Source organism: Rhinatrema bivittatum, chromosome 1 (assembly GCF_901001135.1).
Source record: "Rhinatrema bivittatum chromosome 1, aRhiBiv1.1, whole genome shotgun sequence".
In the NCBI taxonomy this organism is placed as follows: Eukaryota; Metazoa; Chordata; class Amphibia; order Gymnophiona; family Rhinatrematidae; genus Rhinatrema; species Rhinatrema bivittatum.
In genome coordinates, this window is record NC_042615.1 from 281,806,406 (window position 1) to 281,827,858 (window position 21,453).

The 21,453-nt window shown below is 43.7% G+C and overlaps 1 protein-coding gene and 1 long non-coding RNA gene across 2 annotated transcripts in view; one reads left to right on the plus strand and one right to left on the minus strand.

The window, feature by feature from the left end:
* LOC115087964 (matrix metalloproteinase-21-like) overlaps positions 1 to 21,453 on the minus strand; it is a 75,062-nt gene that overhangs the window by 12,107 nt on the left and 41,502 nt on the right. The window contains exons 4-5 of the mRNA XM_029595764.1: positions 7,206 to 7,345; positions 4,493 to 4,634 (exon numbers count right to left, since the gene is read on the minus strand). Of these exons, the coding sequence (XP_029451624.1) occupies positions 4,493 to 4,634; positions 7,206 to 7,345 (282 nt within the window). The remainder of the gene's footprint in view (positions 1 to 4,492; positions 4,635 to 7,205; positions 7,346 to 21,453) is intronic.
* LOC115087972 overlaps positions 1 to 21,453 on the plus strand; it is a 121,871-nt gene that overhangs the window by 247 nt on the left and 100,171 nt on the right. The gene's annotated exons all lie outside the window — the stretch shown is intronic.

Below are 21,453 nucleotides of genomic sequence, written 5' to 3' on the forward strand. Positions count from 1 at the left end.
TTCTGTTACTGTCATACCTTCTGCTTTGTGAAGAAATGTGTGACCCTTGTGAAATGCCTGTGGATGTGGAATTGTAAATATCTTTCTTTATCTGACCTGTAAATAAGTCCGATCTGTACATTACCATATTTAATAGCATCTATGTGAACTTTGTATCTGGTTTCAGCACAATAAGAAAGGTTTGTGTGGGGGTGGGGTCACAATTTTTGGAGGATTTTGACAGTGTACAAGGGAGAACAGGGTTTCTCATCCCCAGAGAGATCTGGTCAGTTTTCCACACTGGAGTTTCAATGTAAGTTCCACTATAACATCTACTTAGCCATAAGTGGAGAAGTAGTCTAGTAGTTAGGAAAGCTGATTGTGAATCAGGGAAGCCACAGTTCAAATCCATTTGCCACTCCTTGTATGCCTGATCAAGTCACTTCCCCCTCCATTGTTTCTGATACAAACTTAGGTTCTGATTTACTAAGACTTTTCTCCCATTATGGGGTAGATTTTATAATTTTGCGCAAGCGCGTACTTTTGTTCGCGCACCAGGCGTGAACAAAAGTACGCTGGATTTTATAAGATACGCGTGTAGCCGCACGTATCTTATAAAATCCGGGGTCAGCGCACGCAAGGGGGTGCACATTTGTGCAACCTGCACGCGCCGAGCCTGGCGCATGGTGCCTATTCCCTCCGAAGCTGCTCCGAAATCAGAGCGGCCTTGGAGGGAACTTTCTTTCCAACCCCCGCACCTTCCCCTCCCTTCCCCTACCCCCCCGGCCCTATCTAAACCCCCCTACCTTTTGTTGGCAGATTTACGCCTGCTGAAAGCAGACGTAAATCTGCTCGTGCCAGTGGGCTGCTGGCGCGCCATCACCCGACCCGGGGGTTGGTCTGGAGGCCTCGACCATGCCCCCGAACCGGCGCCACGCCCCCGGTCCCGCCCCGAACCGCCCCTGACCCCGGACACGCCCCTTTTACGAAGCTCCGGAACTTACGCGTGTCCCGGGGCTGTGCGCGCGTTGGCGGCCTATGCAAAATAGGCGCGCTGGCGCGCAGGGCATTTAAAGTCCAGCCCTATGTGTCTATGGAATAAAAACTTATTAAATCAGGCCCTTAGATTGTAAGCCCTCTGGGGACAGGGAAAATACCTAACTGTACCTGAATCTAATTCATCCTGAGTTACCAATGAAAAGGTGTGAGCTAAATATAAAAAAACTATTTAAGAGCTCTAATATCCTATGATTACTTATAATTTCTAAAGTGCTACTTGATGTATACAGTATTGCACACATAAGAGACAGTCCCTGCTCCATACCCCTGTAATTGGGACATATTCCTGTCCTCAGTGAAATAATTATTAGATATTACTGTGAAAACTTCAGCCAAGTTTCACCAACTTGCAAAGAAACATAACAACATGCCATACTGGGTCAGACCAAGGGTCCATCAAGCCCAGCATCCTGTTTCCAACAGTGGCCAATCCAGGCCATAAGAACCTGGCAATTACCCAAAAACTAAGTCTATTCCCTGTTACCGTTGCTAGAAAATAGCAGTGGCTATTTTCTAAGTCAACTTAATTAATAGCAGGTAATGGACTTCTCCTCCAAGAACTTATCCAATCCTTTTTTAAACAAAGCTATACTAACTGCACTAACCACATCCTCTGGCAACAAATTCCAGAGTTTAATTTTGAATTGAGTGAAAAAGAACTAGCTACAGTACATGTATTGTATTGAATCATACATGCACCTGCATTACATTCTAGCCCCTTTGCTTCCCACCTTTGAGATTGCATAGTGAGAGAAGAAGGATGAGTCCTCTATTAGGCTAACCAGTGGGCCATGCCCTCTCCTTGGAGAATAATGTTTAGTAATGCTGACTTTTCACCTTTCTTGACATATGCACCTTCCCAGGCTTGCAACTGCCAACCTTTGCATTGCAAAGTAGTAACTCTTACCATTGAGCTGCCGGGGCTATCTATAGGTCAGTGAAAAATGAATTGTTCCGCAGATCACTTAATTCTCCTCTGCAACATCTGGTGTCTGTCAATGTCTGATTATGGTGTAAGCAATGAGAATAAATGCTGAACTTCACCGTATATTTTCGCTCTGCAGCAGCTGAGAGATCAGTAATGTTAGCTTTAACTAGTTAAACTGAGCAGGTATAGTATGAGCTGGAAGTCTGAGAGCAAATGAACTACAGGAACGTTTAAAGGTCTCATTTTCACCAAGTGATATGTTATGTATTACCTGTCATCAAATTACATTGTGCTACGCATTTCTAATATTTTAAGTAGACAAATTGTTAAATTTCAGTAAAATTCTAACTATCCTTCATATAGAAAATTATCCTTCCTGTGCCAGCCATTAGTAAACATTCCTATTCTCCTCCACAGGCTTGATGCATGTTTACTTTTTCTTCAAGTGCCATGCAATTTTTACTAACCCCCACTTGAGATAATAAAACAGCGTTAGCTATAATATTAAATGTTAAAAAAAAAGTTCAATTAACAAATAGCAGTTCCTATAAGGGAGACTAAACAAAGAACTGAATCAGGAATCCAGTGCATATTCCCAGCCGGAGACTGCCATGGCTAAAGGGATATAAAATAATCATTCCCTACTCCAGGAATAATTCAGGGATCTTATTCATTTCTACCTGCTCAATGTATCACTGTTTCTTCAGAAAATGAGCATTTGCACAAGTTGTTATTAGCGATTTCACAGCAACCTTTTTTTTTTTTTCATTGTCCATGAGATTGTCTCCTAAGTCATAGTTTTCAGGAGGTCATATTTTAACCCTTGTGAATATTTTGCAGTTTTGTATTTGTCTACCATTTTACAACCCCTAACCCAACCTACTGTTCTACCATAATGCCACATTCCATGCCCCTGTTTATATAGTATCAGAGTAGATGACAAGAAAAAAGCATTATTCATCTGGTCTGCCCAGTTTTTCTGGCCTTTACTATAAAGGATATGTCCCAGCTGCCAGCTAGAGAAGCTTGACCACTTGGAGGATATCTGTTTGGTTCTCTATCGTCTTGGATAGATCAGCATAACATTTAACATACTTTATCCAACACTCAGCCCCCCTCTGACATGTCTTATGCTTCATAATAATCTAAACAGCTACCAAAACTACTGTGGCTTTGCCTGAACCTCTGGCTGTTTATGTCCCATGGCTTTGCTTGACCACCAATCTGCTGACATTGACCCAATTGGTCCATGGGGAGTTATAGCCTGTTATGTGTCATGTACTTGTTTAAATGCATATAGGATCTTTAATGCCCACAGAATATGATAAGATAATATAATTTCTTAGAGATATTTAGGGTATACATTCAGAGGGCAATTTTCAAAAGTATTTCTGTGGGTAAAACAGTGGTTTACCTGCAGAAAAGAGGTTTTGTAAAACTGCCCACCTGATATGAGGATAAACTTAAGTGCGTATATCCTGTTGGTGCATAAGTTGGCCAGGACAGAGTGGAGGCGTTCCTGGGAAAGGGTGTGTACTTACATGCACACATTTGGATTTAAAAAAGTGCATTCGTAAATTTCCATAGGAAATTTCTGTGGATGTTTTAGCAGGTGTAATGTGTGCTGGTAGATCTGGTGGGATAGATAATATTCAAAGTGGATTTATTCGTGCCAGTTCACTTTGAAAACTGTTGTAACTTATGCCAATATTTGCTGGCTAACTTATATGCAATGTTACAAATTACTCCCTCAGTTATTCCAATGCTCATTAGCCAAAGACACTGCATTATACTGTTTTGAAGACTGTTCTCCACAATACATGCATGAAAGGGATAGGTTACAAATTCTGGAGGAACTACTGTGATTGTTGTGATACACTCATCACTCTCACCAGGGTGTCATGAGACAATTTAGGGCTTGATTCATCAAAGTCTTTTTCCATAGACCCAGAAGAAATAAAGCATTAGTGAATCCACCCCTTAGGCAGTAAATTTTAATTTGTTGCCCTTCCCTCCAGTCCTTTATGTTAAGAGACCTTTTAGCACAATGTAAATAATTACTACTGTAAAGTTACTCTTACTCTTGTCTCCTTCCTCCCCCAGTTCCAGCAACCCTGTTTTATTGTAACTTTTGGTTCCTCTCCACTTGTTAAATGTTCAAGGTTACTGCACCCCCGTTACCTGTAAACCGGCATGATATGATTTTATTATGAATGCCGGTATAGAAAAGCTCTAAATAAAATAAAATAAATAAATTTTTAATTAGTGCCTTTTTCTAGGTGTCTGATAACCAAACAAGATGGCTCTTGCATGGGCAGTCTGTTTAAGATGGTGTTTTGTTCATGTAATATCAAAATATATTTTAGGAGATGGAAAGGTGATATAGCTTTTTAAAAACTGTCAACTAAGAGAAAACTGTATACAATCACATTAAAATCCTGAGGTGAGATGACAAACACGAGAACAAAAGTTTAAAGTTTTGCCTATGTCACAGCTAAAGAGAGAGAAATGATCTTGTCTGCTTACCATAAATCTTCTGAATGGCCTTTCTGTCAATCCAATCCAGTTCCACCTGTGTGTTTCCTGGGATATAGTTGGGCTGCATGACGGAGCCCATTTGGTTCATATGGGTCAGCCCCAAGACATGACCAATTTCATGAAGAGCTACCTGCATGCACCAAACAGGAACAATAATTAAAGATCTATGTCATGGCACTTGCTTTTCAAACCTCCCTCTAGGAGAGGATATCATGCATCCCAATCCATTTATTCCTGCTACCCAGGGTCTGATCCACTAAAGCCTGTTGCCCATTCCGTATCTATGGCAAAGGATCTTGGTGAATCAGGCATGTGAGCGAGGGAGGGTGCTTGTGTGTGTGTGTGTGTGTGGTGTGTTGTGAGAGAGGGAGGGTGCTTCTGTCTGTGTGTGAGAGAGAGAGAGATGGAGCATGTTTCTGGCTGGCAGTGGTTGGGAGAGAGAGTGTGTGAGATAGAGAAAGCATGTGTGTGATTGAAAGCTTGTGTGTAAATGAAATAGAGAGCACATGTGTGTGATGACAGCCTGTGTGTAAGTGAGATAGAGAGAACATGTGTGTGATTGAAAGCATGTGTGTAAGTAAGAGAGAGAGAGCACTGTGTGATTAAGAGAGACTGGTCAGAGAAGTGACATGTATGTGTGAGAAAGACTGATCAGGAAGGTGACTGGTGTGTGTGTGTGTGTGTGTGAGAGAGAGAGAGAGAGAGAGAGAGAGGGAGACTGGTTGTGGTCCCTAAGGAAGAGGACCATGAGGACAGCTTTAGTAGGTACTGCTGCTTCTGGTGTGGCCTGCAAGGGAAAGGAGTGAGAGAACTCCTGGAGATAGTAAGTAAAGGTGGCTTTTAAAGTTCATTTTTCTTGATTGACTGCCATTTACTAAACTGATTACTGAATGCCTTGGAAAATGCAGTAAGTGTAGACTGGCCTGCTGGCATTTTCTAGAGCTGACAGATGGCCAGTCCGTCCCTGGATGAGGGAATCCCAGCTATTGCACAACAGCAACATGCAGTGGCTGAACTCGGGGTGAAAGAGTATCAGGGTCCAAAATGTGCCACTAAGCCTCCCAGTTGAGGACTGTCATTGTCATTAGGGATGTGAATCGTGTCCTCGATCGTCTTAACGATCGATTTCGGCTGGGAGGGGGAGGGAATCGTATTGTTGCCGTTTGGGGGGGTAAAATATCGTGAAAAATCGTGAAAAATCGTTAAAAAATCGAAAAATCGAAAAACCGGCACATTAAAACCCCCTAAAACCCACCCCCGATCCCTTTAAATTAAATCCCCCACCCCCAAATAACTTAAATAACCTGCGGGTCCAGCGGCGGTCCGGAACGGCAGCGGTCCGGAACGGGCTCCTGCTCCTGCATCTTGTCGTCTTCGGCCGGCGCCATTTTCCAAAATGGCGCCGAAAAATGGCGGCGGCCATAGACGAAAAAGATTGGACGGCAGGAGGTCCTTCCGGACCCCCGCTGGACTTTTGGCAAGTCTCGTGGGGGTCAGGAGGCCCCCCACAAGCTGGCCAAAAGTTCCTGGAGGTCCAGCGGGGGTCAGGGAGCGATTTCCCGCCGCGAATCGTTTTCGTACGGAAAATGGCGCCGGCAGGAGATCGACTGCAGGAGGTCGTTCAGCGAGGGTTCCGGCGCCTCGCTGAACGACCTCCTGCAGTCGATCTCCTGCCGGCGCCATTTTCCGTACGAAAACGATTCGCGGCGGGAAATCGCTCCCTGATCCCCGCTGGACCTCCAGGAACTTTTGGCCAGCTTGTGGGGGGCCTCCTGACCCCCACGAGACTTGCCAAAAGTCCAGCGGGGGTCCGGAAGGACCTCCTGCCGTCCAATCTTTTTCGTCTATGGCCGCCGCCATTTTTCGGCGCCATTTTGAAAAATGGCGCCGGCCGAAGACGACAAGATGCAGGAGCAGGAGCCCGTTCCGGACCGCTGCCGTTCCGGACCGCCGCTGGACCTGCAGGTTATTTAAGTTATTTGGGGGGGGTTCGGGAGGGTGGGGGATTTAATTTAAAGGGTCGGGGGTGGGTTTTAGGGGGTTTTAGTGTGCCGGCTCACGATTCTAACGATTTATAACGATAAATCGTTAGAATCTGTATTGTATTGTGTTCCATAACGGTTTAAGACGATATTAAAATTATCGGACGATAATTTTAATCGTCCTAAAACGATTCACATCCCTAATTGTCATACCTAGGATATAGAGGGAGGAAAGTAGAGTCTATTTTGTATACTTTACTTGTGTTTTATAATTTTCAGTCTATAATTAATTACTATTTCCTCTGCTCCTATTCCCCTCATTTTAATCCCTATAGATATTTTTATACTTTCATCTGCATTTGATTGCATATAGTAGCTCGCTGTTGGCTTGATGTTTCGTAGCTCATTGTTGGCTTGATGCTTCAGGCTCGTAATTTTAATGTAACATGCTTTGAACTCTTATGGTGGAAAAGCATAACAAAAAATAAACGATGATGGCATTCAAGGAAACTCCCCACAACAGCTGCAAATGCAGGCCCATGGTGCATCAGCTTTAGTGTTCCCGGTCAGAATTGTCAATGAGCAAAGGTCAGCACAGGTTTCAAATGGGCTGAAGTTCAGGAATGAAGGAAGGCAAGCTAAGTCGTGAACTAATATAGGCAACAGGCATGGAAGAGCTGAACATTAAATCTCGTTTTTAGAGTACTATCTCCACCAACCTTCAGTAGACTGATGCCTTCTTTGCTGTTGAGAGGCACAAAGTGTTCGTCATCATCAAAGTGAATGTCCCCCAGGAGCCAGGCATGGGCAAACTCCTGCCCCATGCCATCGAAGACCTGCGAGCAACCCAGGTGGCGGCCTAAGGAAAAGAGAGAAAACCTCCAGCCGATAAGAATGTCAGTCCTCTGTGGAACAGCACTAATGGAATGGGCGCAAGGTTCATCCAATCCTTTAAATTAATCTATAGAACACAATGTCCAAAGGAATTTACACAGAAGCCGTCACCTTGGAGCTTTTGGCGATGATTTAGCAAATAATGTCAATTATTACTCCTGGAGGAATTCTGCGCAAAAAAAATATAAAATTCTGCGCACAAAAACTTAAAATTCTGCAAACTTTATGTTGGTCAAAATAACACAATTTATATGACAGTTTTAAAATAATTACATTTTAAATTAATACAGAAAAAAATTATTACTTAAAGATGCAGAATTTTAAATATTTTGAGCAGAATTTCCCTAGAAATTCACTGTAAGAGTGTCCCTTCCACTCACTCTCCCTACTCCCCTAGCCACTTTGCCCTCTCAGGCCCCAACTCCTTCACCTGCCACTATCTCTCCCCTCCACCTCTAGGCTCAACCCCTTCCACTCTATTGCCAGTCCCAGAATTTGACCCTGTTCTCAGTACTGCCCCTCACACAGGCTCCCTCTGTCCCTCCCTCTCTCACACACATGCTCCTTCTCTCTAGTACACATACACACACCCTCATACAGGCTCCCATACTCTCTCGCACACACCCATCCCCTCATACAAGGGCTTCTCTCTTGCATACACACCCACACAAGCTCCTTTTCTCTCTCATGCATACACCCTCACACAGGCTACCTATGTCTCTCTCTCACGCACCCCTTCACACAGGCTTTGTCTCACACATACACAATCCCTTCACATAGACTAACACCCTCGCATACACATGATCCCTTTTTCATACACACCAGCTTCCAATTTCTCACACACATATACATACTCCTTCACAATCTCCTCATATAGGATCCCTCTCTCTGGCACCCACACCCAAGTACCCTCCCTGGTCTCTCTCACACCCCCCCCTGCTTACTCTCCCTGGTCTCTCACATACCCCCTTCTCTCTCACCCCCCCTTACTCCTGCTCTCTCTCTCCCCCCTTCCCCCCTCCCCTCACACACATCTCTCTACACACATTCACTCTCACCGGGGCCTTCCCCTTCACCGCGAGCAGAGCGTGGTATGCAGGGGCCTTCCCCTTCACCATGAGTGGAGCGCATCCCATGGTGGCCTTCCTGTTTGCCGCAAATGATATGCGCTCTGTTCACGGTGTGGCAGGGCCTTCCTCTTTGCCGTGAATGGTGTACTGGGAAATTCCTCTTCGCCGTTAACGGTGCGCGCACCATTTGCGGGATGCTGATCTCCTCTGCCATTTCCTGTGCAGAATTTGGCAATTCTGCACAGGAGGGGAATTCTGCGCAAATTCTGAGCTCCGCTGTAGTGCAGAATCCCCCCAGGGCTAAGTTATTAAAGCTCTGCACACATACTTATCCGGGGCTACTTTCAAGGCAAGCTTTAAAATTAACAGAGAAACTGAAGATCACGCAAAATATATTGCTTTTATATGTTCCTTTCCAATCCCGACTAAAGCCCATCTTTGAACCCTCCCACATCCCGTATGAATCTACATGATATGTTTTGGGATGTGCTGTGTTCTCAGATGTGCTGCCGCAATGCTTGACAGCTTTGGGAGTAATTTTGTCACTACTTGCATTGGTGCAAAGTCCACAGATATCTTTTACCTGCTGATTTTACACTAATTGTCAAAATGAAATTATGCATACACTTTCACACTGAAAATTACCTAGGTAAACTACCTGCACACATTTACACCTGATAATTTGTGTGGATAGTTTTCCTGAGAAAAATTCTGTACGTACTTTTCAAAATTCAAAAGCATGGGCACAAGTGTGAGCCCTTTTCCATCCCCATCCCTGGGAATGTCTCCCTTGACTGTGGGTGAGCTTGCATGTCTGGTTTCATTATGCACGAAAGTTTACCTGCACACAGGGAGGGCAGTTTGGTTTTTTTTTAAGTCTTTTTTTGCAGGGAAAACACTACTTTGCCTGTGCAAACGGCTTTGAAAATTACCCTCTTTGGGAGTAATTTTATAACAGCCTGTATACACTTTAAATCAATCACATGCGTACTTTCCTTTTGAACATTATCCCACCCAAAATGCGTGCACACAGTTACACCTACTAATGTGCGCCCAGATCTTAGGGAAATTCACTAACATACTTTGGAAAATGCAAAAGTATGCATGTAAATACAAACCTCTCCCCAATCCTGCCCCCAGGAACACCTCTGCTCACTGCAGCTAAACTTACACACCCACAGGGCATACACACATATGTTTAGCTGGGTACGGCTGGACGGTTTTGTAAAAAGTCATTTCCGCAGGTAAAGCACCATTTTACCAAATAAGCGTGGGAGTAGAATGTTTGTTGCGGGGGTTACTACCCCGAGCCAATTAAGCCTGATACTTTACTTTGAATACATATATAGCACAGCTCACTGCTTCAACGGCAGGGGGGAATGAAGATAAGAGGATTTATATTCAGACAACTACCAACAAGGACTGAATTGCATAGTCTGGGTAAACAAATAAGCATGGGAGTAGCTTGCTTATTGCGGCGGTTACTACCCCTAACCAATTAGGCTTGATACTTCACTTTTATGCAGCTCCAGCACTGCTCTCTACTTCAATGGCAGGGGTGGAAGGAAATTAGAACCAAAAAGTTACCAATAAGGGCCCTGACCTCAGCGGTCAGAGTAACAGATAAGTATGAGAAAAATAACTGTGAAAGCTTGCTGGGCAGACTGGATGGGCCGTTTGGTCTTCCTCTGCCATCATTTCTATGTTTCTATGTTTCTAAAACTAAACTAAACTAAATTATTTAAAAGCATCATTCAACCAGTTTTTCTATAAGGATATGAGATTGTAGGCTGGAAGAGACAGAATCTCAATTTAAATCCGGCATCTCCAGTTCTGAAACCCAAAATCCACAGGCACATAAATTCCCTCAACAACAGACTTAGGTTGTCTTCTCTTACAATTCACCATGCAAAAGAAAAACAAATTCAAATTCTGCTGTCACCTCAATAACAGCAACACAAACACTTTCCACTGCTAGACACTTCATGAAGTATCACAAAACCCTGTAAAAAAGGCACTCAGAGGTCAATAGTTAAAGAACCAGTGAGTGAGTAATTTAGCGAAGTAAAGTTATATGTATAACTTTATCCAGATATTCAGTGGAACTTACCCAGAAAAAGTCTGCCAATGAATATACCCAGATAAAGTTATGTGTATAAATTTACTGAATAACTTTAGGACAATCATTTTTCCAACCAGACTTAGCTTTATCCGGATAGCGCTCAATGTCTGCGTTCATCGACTAAAGTTTAGCACTACCCCTAGAAACCCTCCAGCACTGCCTCTTTTTTATCTGGATAAATTTTGTTTACACAATAAAGGATGTGTTGGGGTGGGGAGGAGGGAACATTAAAATCTTGTTTTTGTCCCGCTAACTCCAAATGTTAATTGTACAAAGCCTTTGAATATCGACCTCTCAGAGTCTATGTAGCAAATCTACCAAATCAAAACAGCACTAACTCCCAGGACTCAAATAAAAACAACCTTATCAATGAAAATTATTTATTTCAAAGTTCTTGTAGTGTGCCGATCTAGACAATTAGCTGTAAAAAAAAAGGGGGCAGCAATGCAATATTACTACAGGCCCAAGAACACTAATATACCTCCTATTGGAAAAATAGAACAAGCTAGACTGTTGTAGATCCCTAAGCAGACACTACATGCAAGCAGAATATCTCATCTTGGTCATCCAAGCAAAACTGGGCATATTGATAAACATGATTTAATGGAGAGGAGCCAACATGGATTTAGTAAAGGGAAATTTACTAGAATTTTGGGTACATGTATATAAATGTGTAGATAAAGACAAGTTTTGGATTTTCAGAAGGCATTTGACAAAGTCCCTTATGAGAGACTCTCCAGGAAATTAAAAAGTCATAGAACAAGAGACCATGTTAACTGGTTTTTATTTATTTATTTAAAGTCTCTTCTATACCGATAACCGTTCGCACATTGTATCGGTTTACATCAAACAATTAACTTTTGGGCGGGGCCCTTACAAGTAACAGTCGATTAACTGAGTAAATATGAATACATGGAACTATAATAAAATAACTACAAAGTACAGTATATATAATAAAATAACAACAATGTACAGTATATATAATAATCTAACAACAATGTACAGTATATTTACAGCATTCTTAATCATATTTGGCGGATGGGTAACAGTTCAGCTACTCGGATTGTTACTCGCTTGTTGTTGGAGATTTTTATGCGTGGGCGGGGGGGAAAGGGGATAAGCTTGTTGGAACAGCCAAGTTTTGAGGGTTTTTTTGAATTTAGGGGTAGAGGTCTCAATGTGTAATTCAGGCGGCAAGGAGTTCCATATAGTGGGGCCAGCTAGGGAAAATACTCTGCTCATGGTAGATGAGAGTTTGATTGATTTGATTGATTGATTACAGAGGGTTCCTTGTAGGGCTGGGCGTGTAGATCTCTTAGAAGTACGGGGGAGGAGGGGAGGGTTGATCCAGTTGAAGTTAGCGTTTATCAGACTTTTATGGATGAGGGAGAGCGCTTTGTAAAGTATTCGGGAGGGTATTGGGAGCCAGTGGAGCTCGATAAGTGTGGGAGTAATGTGGTCTCTTCTTTTTGAGTTTGTCAGTATACGTGCAGCGGCGTTTTGTAAAAGTTGTAATGGTTTGGTATGTGTTGAAGGGATGATGAGGAGGAGTGCATTACAGTAGTCTATTTTAGACAGGATAATAGACTGAAGAACTGTGCGAAAGTCAGAAAAGTGAAGTAATGGTCTGAGTTTTTTTTATCGTTTGTAGCTTAAAGTAGCAGTCCTTTATGATAGAGTTAATAAATGGTTTGAAAGTGAGATGGTTATCAATGAGGACACCTAGGTTGCGAGTGTGTGTGGAAAAAGAAGTAGATGCGTGTGAGGGTGGAATAGCTGGGAGAGGATCCTTATTAGAGATGATTAGAAGTTCAGTTTTGTTAGGATTTAGAGCCAAGTGCATGTCTGTGAGGAGTTGGTTAATGGCTGAAAGGCAGGATTCCCAGTTTTGTAGGGCAGTTTGGAGGGAGTCAGAAAAGGGGAAGAGAATTTGCACATCGTCTGCATAGATGAAATGCTTGATGTGAAGGTTTGAGAGAAGGGTGGTAAGGGGAAGCATGTAGATATTAAAGAGAGTAGAGGAGAGGGAGGAGCCCTTGGGAACACCTTGCGGGAGACTGATAGGTTCAGATTCATTGTTATCAACTAGGACAGTGAAAAAGCGATTTTGGAGACAGGATTGTATCCAGGAGAGTGCGTTACCAGAGATCCCAATACTTCTGAGGATGTTGAGGAGGATAGAGTGATTGACAGTGTCAAACGCAGCAGAAATGTCTAGCATGGCAATCAGATAGGAGGATCCTGAGTCTATACCTCTGATAAGGGTGTCAGAAAGAGAGAGTAGCAGGGTTTCGGTACTTAAATGCTTCCTGAAACCATGTTGGGTTGATGTGAGAATGTTATGTTGTTCAAGGTGGAGAGAAAGGCGAGAGTTAACTAGTTTTTCAAGAATTTTGGCTAGTAGGGGTAGGTTGGAAACAGGTCTGTAATTGGACAATGTGGCAGGATCAAGATTGGGTTTTTTGAGTAGCGGTTTCACTACTGCTTGGTTAAATACATAGGGGTAGATTTTCAAAGGGTTATGCGTGTAAGATACGCGCATAACCCCGAAAACCTACCCCTGCGCGCGCCGGGAGGTCTGGGGGCGGTCCCGAGTCCTCCGGCACAGTGGCCTGTGCCGGAGGTTGGTGTGCCGGCAGCTGGGGTGTAACTCGAAGAAATAAGGTGGGGGGAGGGGATTAGGAAGGGGTGGGGTGGGTTAGATAGGGGAACGGGGAAAGCCATGCGGCAGCGTGCACATGTTATAAAATCGGGTGTACATTTGTGCGCACTGCGTAGCGTGCACAAATGTACCCTATGCAAGTAGGAATTAAAAGCAGCCCCATAGGGAACAAAGAAGTACATAGTGAGCCACTCTGTGGCTTGACAAGTTAGCCAGATAAGCTTATCTAACTAACAGCCTATATATTCAATGGCACAGCCACATCCCTAAATATCTCCAGCTAACCTAAAGTTAGCCAGATAAGCTTATCCAACTAACAGCCTATATATTCAATGGCACAGCCACATCCCTAAATATCTCCAGCTAACCTAAAGTTAGCCAGATAAGCTTATCCAACTAACAGCCTATATATTCAATGGCACAGCCACATCCCTAATATCTCCAGCTAACCTAAAGTTAGCCAGATAAGTTTCTTGGGCTAACTTTCAGACAAGTCTATGGGATGACCAGACTTAGATAACTTATCCAGCTAACTCTGCTCCTCTCTGTTACAATCTCAGACAATCTGTAACTTATACAGCTAGAATTTAGCTGGATAAGTCCCTAAATATTCATTTAGCTTGATAACTTCAGAGTTATCTGGCTAAATGCTCCTAAATATGGACCTCAGAGAATTGGACTAAATATTATAGTCTCAGTGGAGAAAGGAGAAAAGTAGAATGCCCTAGGAATCTTGTGCTGTTTAACATTTACATAAATGATCTGGAAAAGGGAGCAATGAGTGAGGTGATCAGATCTGTAGATGAACACAGTTATTCCAACTTGTTAAAACAGGGGTGGACTGTGAGGCAGAGCAGAAGAACTTTGTTAGACTGAGGAACAGGGCAAGTAAATGGCAGATGAATTTAACCTTCATCCTACCAACTGGGGTCCAATTGGACCCCACGCACTAATGTGCTTCCGCTATACAAACACCAGAAATTATTTTCAGCCGCCATTTTAGGAATTTGTCACTTAGCCTAGGTAAATCTGATTCAAATGTTATTTTAAACTATTCTACTTTATTCTTCCTACAGCAGCTATTTATTATTTGAGGTCCAAAAAGACCCCAGAATTTGCAACTTTCAATTAAGCAGGTTTAAAAATTTATAACTACTGATTCTTTGCATGTTCAATGATTCTTTGCATTTTCAGTCAGTAAAAATACCTACAAGAGAGTCTTCTAGGCAGAAATATGCTCGGTATTCTACTGCAGATGTTCTGAAAGCAATTTTCGAGGATAACTATGACTCTGATTTTGAAGATACAGACAACTCCCATGATGAGGTTGATCACATATCAGAGCAGTCGGAACATAGTGACACCGAATCCGGTTTTCCATATTGAAATAAATAATAAGGCATGTTCAATGACAATGATTTTCAAGGTCAATTGACAAAACTGCATGGGGTCCATTTGGACCCCAGTTGGTAAGATTGTGATGTAAAATATGTTGGTAGGATGAAGTCTATTGCTGTGGTCAAGTTCAAAGTGATACACATAGGGAAAAATAATTCTAACTATAGGCACAATAATGCTGGGTTCCTTAATAGCAATAATCAGGGTGATTTTCTTTAAAAAAAAAAAAGATACCAGGACAAGGCTAGCGATTGTCCCTGCCTTTCACTTCTTCTCCATGGGGAAAAGGAAGCAAATTTAAAAAGTTCCCATTCAACAACCTTGTATGACCTGACAAAAAAAATCACCACTGGGAGTAACCACTCAAGAAAAGATCTTTGAGCTATGAAAAATATGTAGAAATTCTTCTCAGCTCAGTGTGCAACGGCAGTTAAAAATGCAAATAGGCTGTTAGAAATGATTTGGGAAGGAATGAAGAAGAAAACAGAGAATGTGATGATCATGCCTCCATATAGATCTTTCGCTCAACTGCACCTTGAGTACTGTGTGCAGTTCTGGTCACCCCAACTCAAAAAAGATATATAAAGAATTAGAAAAGGGGCAGACAAGGGGCAACAGAAATGATAAAGAGGAAAAAAAGATAAACAGGTTAGGATTGGTCAGCATGGAGAAATGACTGAGATGAGATATTGATACTGAGTTGCTTATAGAATAACGAGTGGGGTGGAACAGGTAAACAGGGAATGATTATTTATCCTTTCAAACAGCACTAAGACTAGGGGGCACTGCATGAAACTAATAGGTAAAAGGTTTAAAACTAGAGAGAGTATTTTATTTCACTTAATACGCAAAAAAAACGATGGAATGTGCTGCTGAAGGATATGGTTAAAAATCATCTGGCATAGATTGATTTACAAGGGTTTTGGAAGAGTTCTTGGCAGAAACATCCATAAACAATTATTAGTCGGGTAGACTAGAGAAAGCCACTGCTTATCACTGGGAGTGAGCAATAAGGAATGGATCTACTCTTTGGGATCTGCAGGGAACCTCTTAGAGATCCCGATTGGCCACTGTTGGAGACCGGATGCTGGACTTAGTGAAACTTTGGTCTGACTCAGTATGGTACATCTTATGTTTTATGCTCTTAACACAAACTGATACATACTAATATAGAATAAAGGGCCACAAATTATACTTAGGAAATGCAGACAAAAATGAAATAGAAATCACAAGAAGGCAGACTCTATAAGCAGTGCAATACTGGAGAAAGAAATGCATGTCTGCCTATATATAGCAAAATATAGATAAATAAGAAATGAACATTCCCAAATCTGACATATTCCACTCTCTAAAAATGGAAAATAAAATGTTTTATTTTCTACCTTTGTTGTCTAGGCATTTTATTTCTTTAATTGGGATGGTCCTCTCTTTTTGGTCTTTTCCTAAATTCTTTTTCAGGGTCTCCTTTCCATTTTCCATTTCCTCTTGTCTTCCATTCCTTCCCTATATCTACCATATTTCTGACATCTATCTCTCCCTTTCATACTTTTTGCCATTTCTTTCTTTTCTGCCTCTCTATCCATTAACAACTAAATTTCAACCCTACTTCTCCTCCTTTCTAACCAACCCACTCTTCAATAACTTACTTTTCACCTCTTACCTACCTACTAATTTTCATCTGCCATTTTCATCCCCTTCCCAGTCCTCACATTCTCCCCTCTGTTTCTCATTCCTTCACCACTCCTTAGTCACCCATTTCCTCCTGTACTCACCTACCTCTCCAGCCCTCATCAACATTTATCTCCTTTTCATCCTTTCACCAATCCAAAATCCATCCCTGTCACTCATTCCCTTGCTCTCTCACCCAAATCTCTGAATACTCATTCTTCTCCCGCTTTTCCCATCAGCCCTTGAGTCCCTGCTTTTTCACCAAATTCCTGAAACTTGCAGTTCAAATAGCTAATGTTTCATCCATGGGCTACAGTAGGGAGGAATAATGAGACACCTATGCCACTGGCAGAAGCAGCAACCGGACTGGGTTAAAAATGCTGGCTGAGGTTTGCCACCTTGGCCCTGATGGGTTCTCTCTACATTAGGGACTACTACTATCTTAACAACTCCCTGGGACCCAGCTTTTGAAGACAGAAACAGGGATATGAAGAAATTGGGGGGATGAAAGAAAAGCTTGAGGGAATGGGTGAAGTTAGTGGAAGTATATCCAGCATAGCTCTCTGCTTCAACGGCAGGGGAGAAGAAAAACTGATACTACACGCATTTCCAGCATAGCTCCCTGCTTCAACAGCAGGGGAGAAGAAAAACAACCAATAAGGGCTGAATAACATAGTCTGGGTAAAACAAATAAGCATGGGTGTAGCTTGCTTATTGCGACGGTTACTTCCCCTACTACCCCTAACTAATCAAGCTTGATATTTCACTTGGATGCACCTCCATCACTGCTCTCTACATTAATGGTGGGGGTGGAAGGGAAATAGAACCAAAGAGTTAAGAGAAACAGATTAGTATGAGAAAAAATGTGTGAAGCTTGCTGGGCAGACTGGATGGGCCGTTTGGTCTTCTTCTGCCGTCATTTCTATGTTTCTATGTTTCTATGTTTCTATGTATATGAGGAGAAGCTAGAGAATGAATGCCCAAGGGAAGGAATGAAGGTGGAGAGGACATAATGGATCTTTAGGGGAGGAAATAGAAGCAAATGGAGTAGTAGAAGAAAGAGTGGATGTCTGGGGCAAAGAGAGAGCAGAGAGAGAGAGAAGGAGAGAAAAAGGTATTTTGACATCCTACAAGCCATGGAAATTCTAACCTGATGCAGCTGCCAAGAGACAAGGTGCTGCTACATCCTCTTCAGTCTTTTCAATGGTCCAGTGGGGACAGTATAGTATGGATGAGCAGGTGGGGAGGGGGGGGGGGGGGGGGGAGAAATTGATGGAGCATGAACACCATCTGCTCTGCTCCAGACATTTAAACTCAGGCTGGCCAGCTATGGAATAGCTCTAGTGTTTAAAGCAATAGACTGAGAACCAGGGTTCAAATCCCACTGACCGTCCTTGTGACCTTGAGTAAGTCACTTTATCTCCTATTGTCTCAGGTACCCACTTAGATTGAAATCTTTTTGGGGTAGGGACTTATTGTACATGGATTTTAATAATGTGTTAAACTGTCTTGAGCATCATTGAAAAAAGATGGCTAAACATAATAAAAAATTATGCTAAGATCCTTTCTGTAGTTTGAGTGCTGGTTCAACAGTAGCTGCTGCAGAGACAGAGAGCATGTTCAGTATCTCAGTTGCTGAGGCAGCTGCTACCACAACAAGACTGTGTGCTGTGCCGTAGTATCAGTGGAAGCTGATACTGATAGGCACAGAGGAAAGGACCAAGAGGACACCGCAACTCATCTTCCTGTATAGTGGAGTAGCTTGGACTGATTTTTTGACAAATCCTGTGGTTAACATGGGTGGAAACATGCATATATTGGTTTAATGCAGGGGAAGGGGATGAACTTTCTTTCTCATCACAAACTCTCTCTCTCTCACTCACTCTCCCCTCCCCTTTTCCCAGTCTGATCCCAGCACTCTCTTATCTCTCTCATTTCCCCATCAATCTTTCTCTCTGTTACGCTCCGTGGTCGCAAATGGCTGCGACCGCTGCTTCTCACCTCTTTCTTTTCCACCTTGGATCCGTTGGGCGAACTTGCGGCCTTTGCCAGCTACCGCCGACCTTCTGGCCTATGTCCTCAACCCCTCCCAAGCAGCATGGACGCTGCCAACCGCCATCTTGACCTCGGGGATTCCCTAGGCGCACGCGTGTGTCCCTGGGTCAGCTTTAACCATGTCATGGTGGGAACCTCAGGGACATCCCCTTCTGATGATGTCACTCACTCCGAATACTTAACCCTGCTGGCCCAGACAGCCAGCGACTTGGCAACGAGTTCACCTTGCTGATTTCTTCTCATTGCTTTAGCGTTGTTCCGGTTCCTGTTCCGTGGCGTGAGACTACCGGGTACCCACTCCTCGGGGACCTCCCCCCCCTGTCTCTTGGCTATCCGGTCCTCGGAGGGCCTTTGCCCGGACTTCTGCCTGCCTCTATTCCAGAGGCCTTCTTTGGAACTTCTTCCTAATCTTCAGCTGCTGTGAGTACCTTGCTGGGAACCACTACGGTGATACCTACTATGACCTACTCTCCGGTGTATCCCGTGCTGTGGGCCACTACCGCGATATCATTGAAGAGAGCTCGCTGGTGTACCCCGCGCTGCGGTCATTACCACAATATCTTCTGAAGAGTCTCTCAGGGTGTCCTCCGCTCTATGGACCTTTGGTGTGCTATCGCTACAAGAGACCTCGCCGGTGGACCCCGCTCTGCGGACCATTACCGTGACCCCCACCGAGGAACCTTCTAGTGGTTCACCCTATGGACCCAGTGTATCCACAGTGACTGTTACTTGGCTTCCCGCTCCTCAGTTAGCCCATATCTATTTGCCTCTGACTCAAGGCTACTCCAATCTGAGTCTGAAGTCAGCCTGGAGCTGCCGTCCCGTGACCCACCTCTAGGGGTCACTCTCTCTCTCTCTCTCTCCTGAACTCTCTCTGCCTTCCCGACGGTGAGGCTCAGTGGAGCTCCTCCCCTGGCTATACCACCTCTCACCTCGGCCATAGGGTTCACACGCACTCATCTACCCACAGATCCTAACACTTTCATCCTCCCCAATCGGCCCCACTAGTCTCTCTCTCAAACTCCCCATCTTCACTAGTCACTCTGTCTCTTGCAACCTATATTCCCAACTGTATCTATCTCAATCCCACCAGTGTCTCTCTCTCTCTCTCTCTCTCTCTCTGACCACCTAAACCCATCAGTCTTTCTTTTAGCCTCCCAATTTCCACCAGAAACTCTCTCAACCCCTATCATATCTCTCTCAGCTTTCTATCCCCATCAGTGTTTCTCTTTCAGACCCTCATCCTCACCAGTCTCTCTCTCTCAGGGGGTCATTTATCAAAATGCGATAAGGCGTTTTCGCATGTGAAAAGCCCCGTTAACACATGCGAACGCACCATACCGTATGGTGCGATGCAAATTCAGAAAATAGGAGGAGTTAGGGGTGGCTGGGTTAGCCTGTCTGTGAAGAGCTATTGCACAGCCATAACACCAATTTTAACTACACCTCTTTGAATTGCGTTAGCTGCTGTAAGGTTTCATTGCCAATGAATTTTGAGAGAGAGAGAGAGAGAGAGAGAGGAGAGAGAGAGAGAGAGAGAGAGAGAGAGAGAGAGAGAGAGAGAGAGAGAGAGAGAGAGAGAGAGAGAGAGAGAGAGACTGGCCATAATAGCAGGGCCCATAGGTAGGTATTTGTATCCCTATGGTAGGCCCACCTAGTAACTCGAGGTGGGGTTTAGCTATGAGTGTAGGGGGTTAGGGGCCAATCTGACATTCTATGTGACACCTACGAACAGAACAGTGGTCTCTTGTGAAGATTTGCTGGCCTTCGGAGTGAGGAAACTCACTCCAAGATGAGATTTGGGCAATGTTCTCTAACCTAGCTTGATGTTACCCAGGTAGAGAGTCCATCAAGCTAGGTTGAGAGAACCTTGCCCAAATCTCATCTTGGAGTGAGTTCCTCACTCCGAAGGCCAGCAAATCTTCACAAGAGACCACTGTTCTGTTCGTAGGTGTCACGTAGAATGTCAAAGTGACCCCTAACCCCCTACACTCATACCTAAACCCCACCTCGAGTTACTAGGTGGGCCTACCATAGGGATACAAATACCTACCCATGGGCCATGATATTATGGCCTCTCTCTCTCTCTCTCTCTCTCTCTCTCTCTCTCTCTCTCTCTCTCTCTCTCTCTCTCTCTCTCTCTCTCTCTCTCTCTCTCACAACAATGGTCCCCTTGTGGTTGACTGAAGGAAATACAACAGGTCTGGCACTTATTGCAGAATCTGAAAATGGTATTACAATTTGTGCTAACTTAGCTCTTCACACAGGTAATTAGTGCAAATAAATGCTATATTAGCAAAAAACACACCCCTTTTGCTATCACATGCAGTACTTACCACATTTTGATAAATCCATCCCTTATCCCTACCAGTGTTTTGCTCAACCCCATCCCAACCAGTCTCTTTCTCTCTTTCACTCAGACCTCAACCCTACCAGGCTCTTTCAGCACTACCATCACTACTGGTCTCTCTTTCAGCTCCCCCCATCCACACCCATTCCTCTCTCTCTCTCATCCCCCCACCCCCATCAGTCTCTCAACCTTCTCAACCATAGCAGTCTCTCTCTTACCCCTTTTGGCCCCCAAGTCTCTCTTACCATGCTTTTTACTGTGCCTTTTAGTGTCACCAGCAGAGCAGCAGCTCTTCTTCTCCTCTAAGCAGGTGGACTAATTCCTTGAAGCCACATGGTCAGCAATTGGCCCATTGTCCTCTTCCCAACAGTGGGCTCAGTTTTGGCAGCTCCTGTCTATGTTGCCTCAATCTCAGACTGGCAATAGGAACTACTATCACTTTATCTGTGGATAGGATGGAGATGGGCAAGCCAGGCCAGCAGAGCTCCAAGATAGCTGGCACATGCTCAGCCAGCATAATACATGAGTGGGCTAGAGGCAAGTATAGCTCCTCAGGGGTACATATATATATATATATATATATATATATACACACACACACATATATATGTATGTATACAGCAGTCTCTGGGAACTCACTACAGCTGCAGCAACTCTACTTCCATCACATACAGGGGTGCTGACAACTCTTGAGTGTATACTGGCAGGGGCACCCTTCCTTTTTTGGACAGAACTTCTGCTGTTGGTC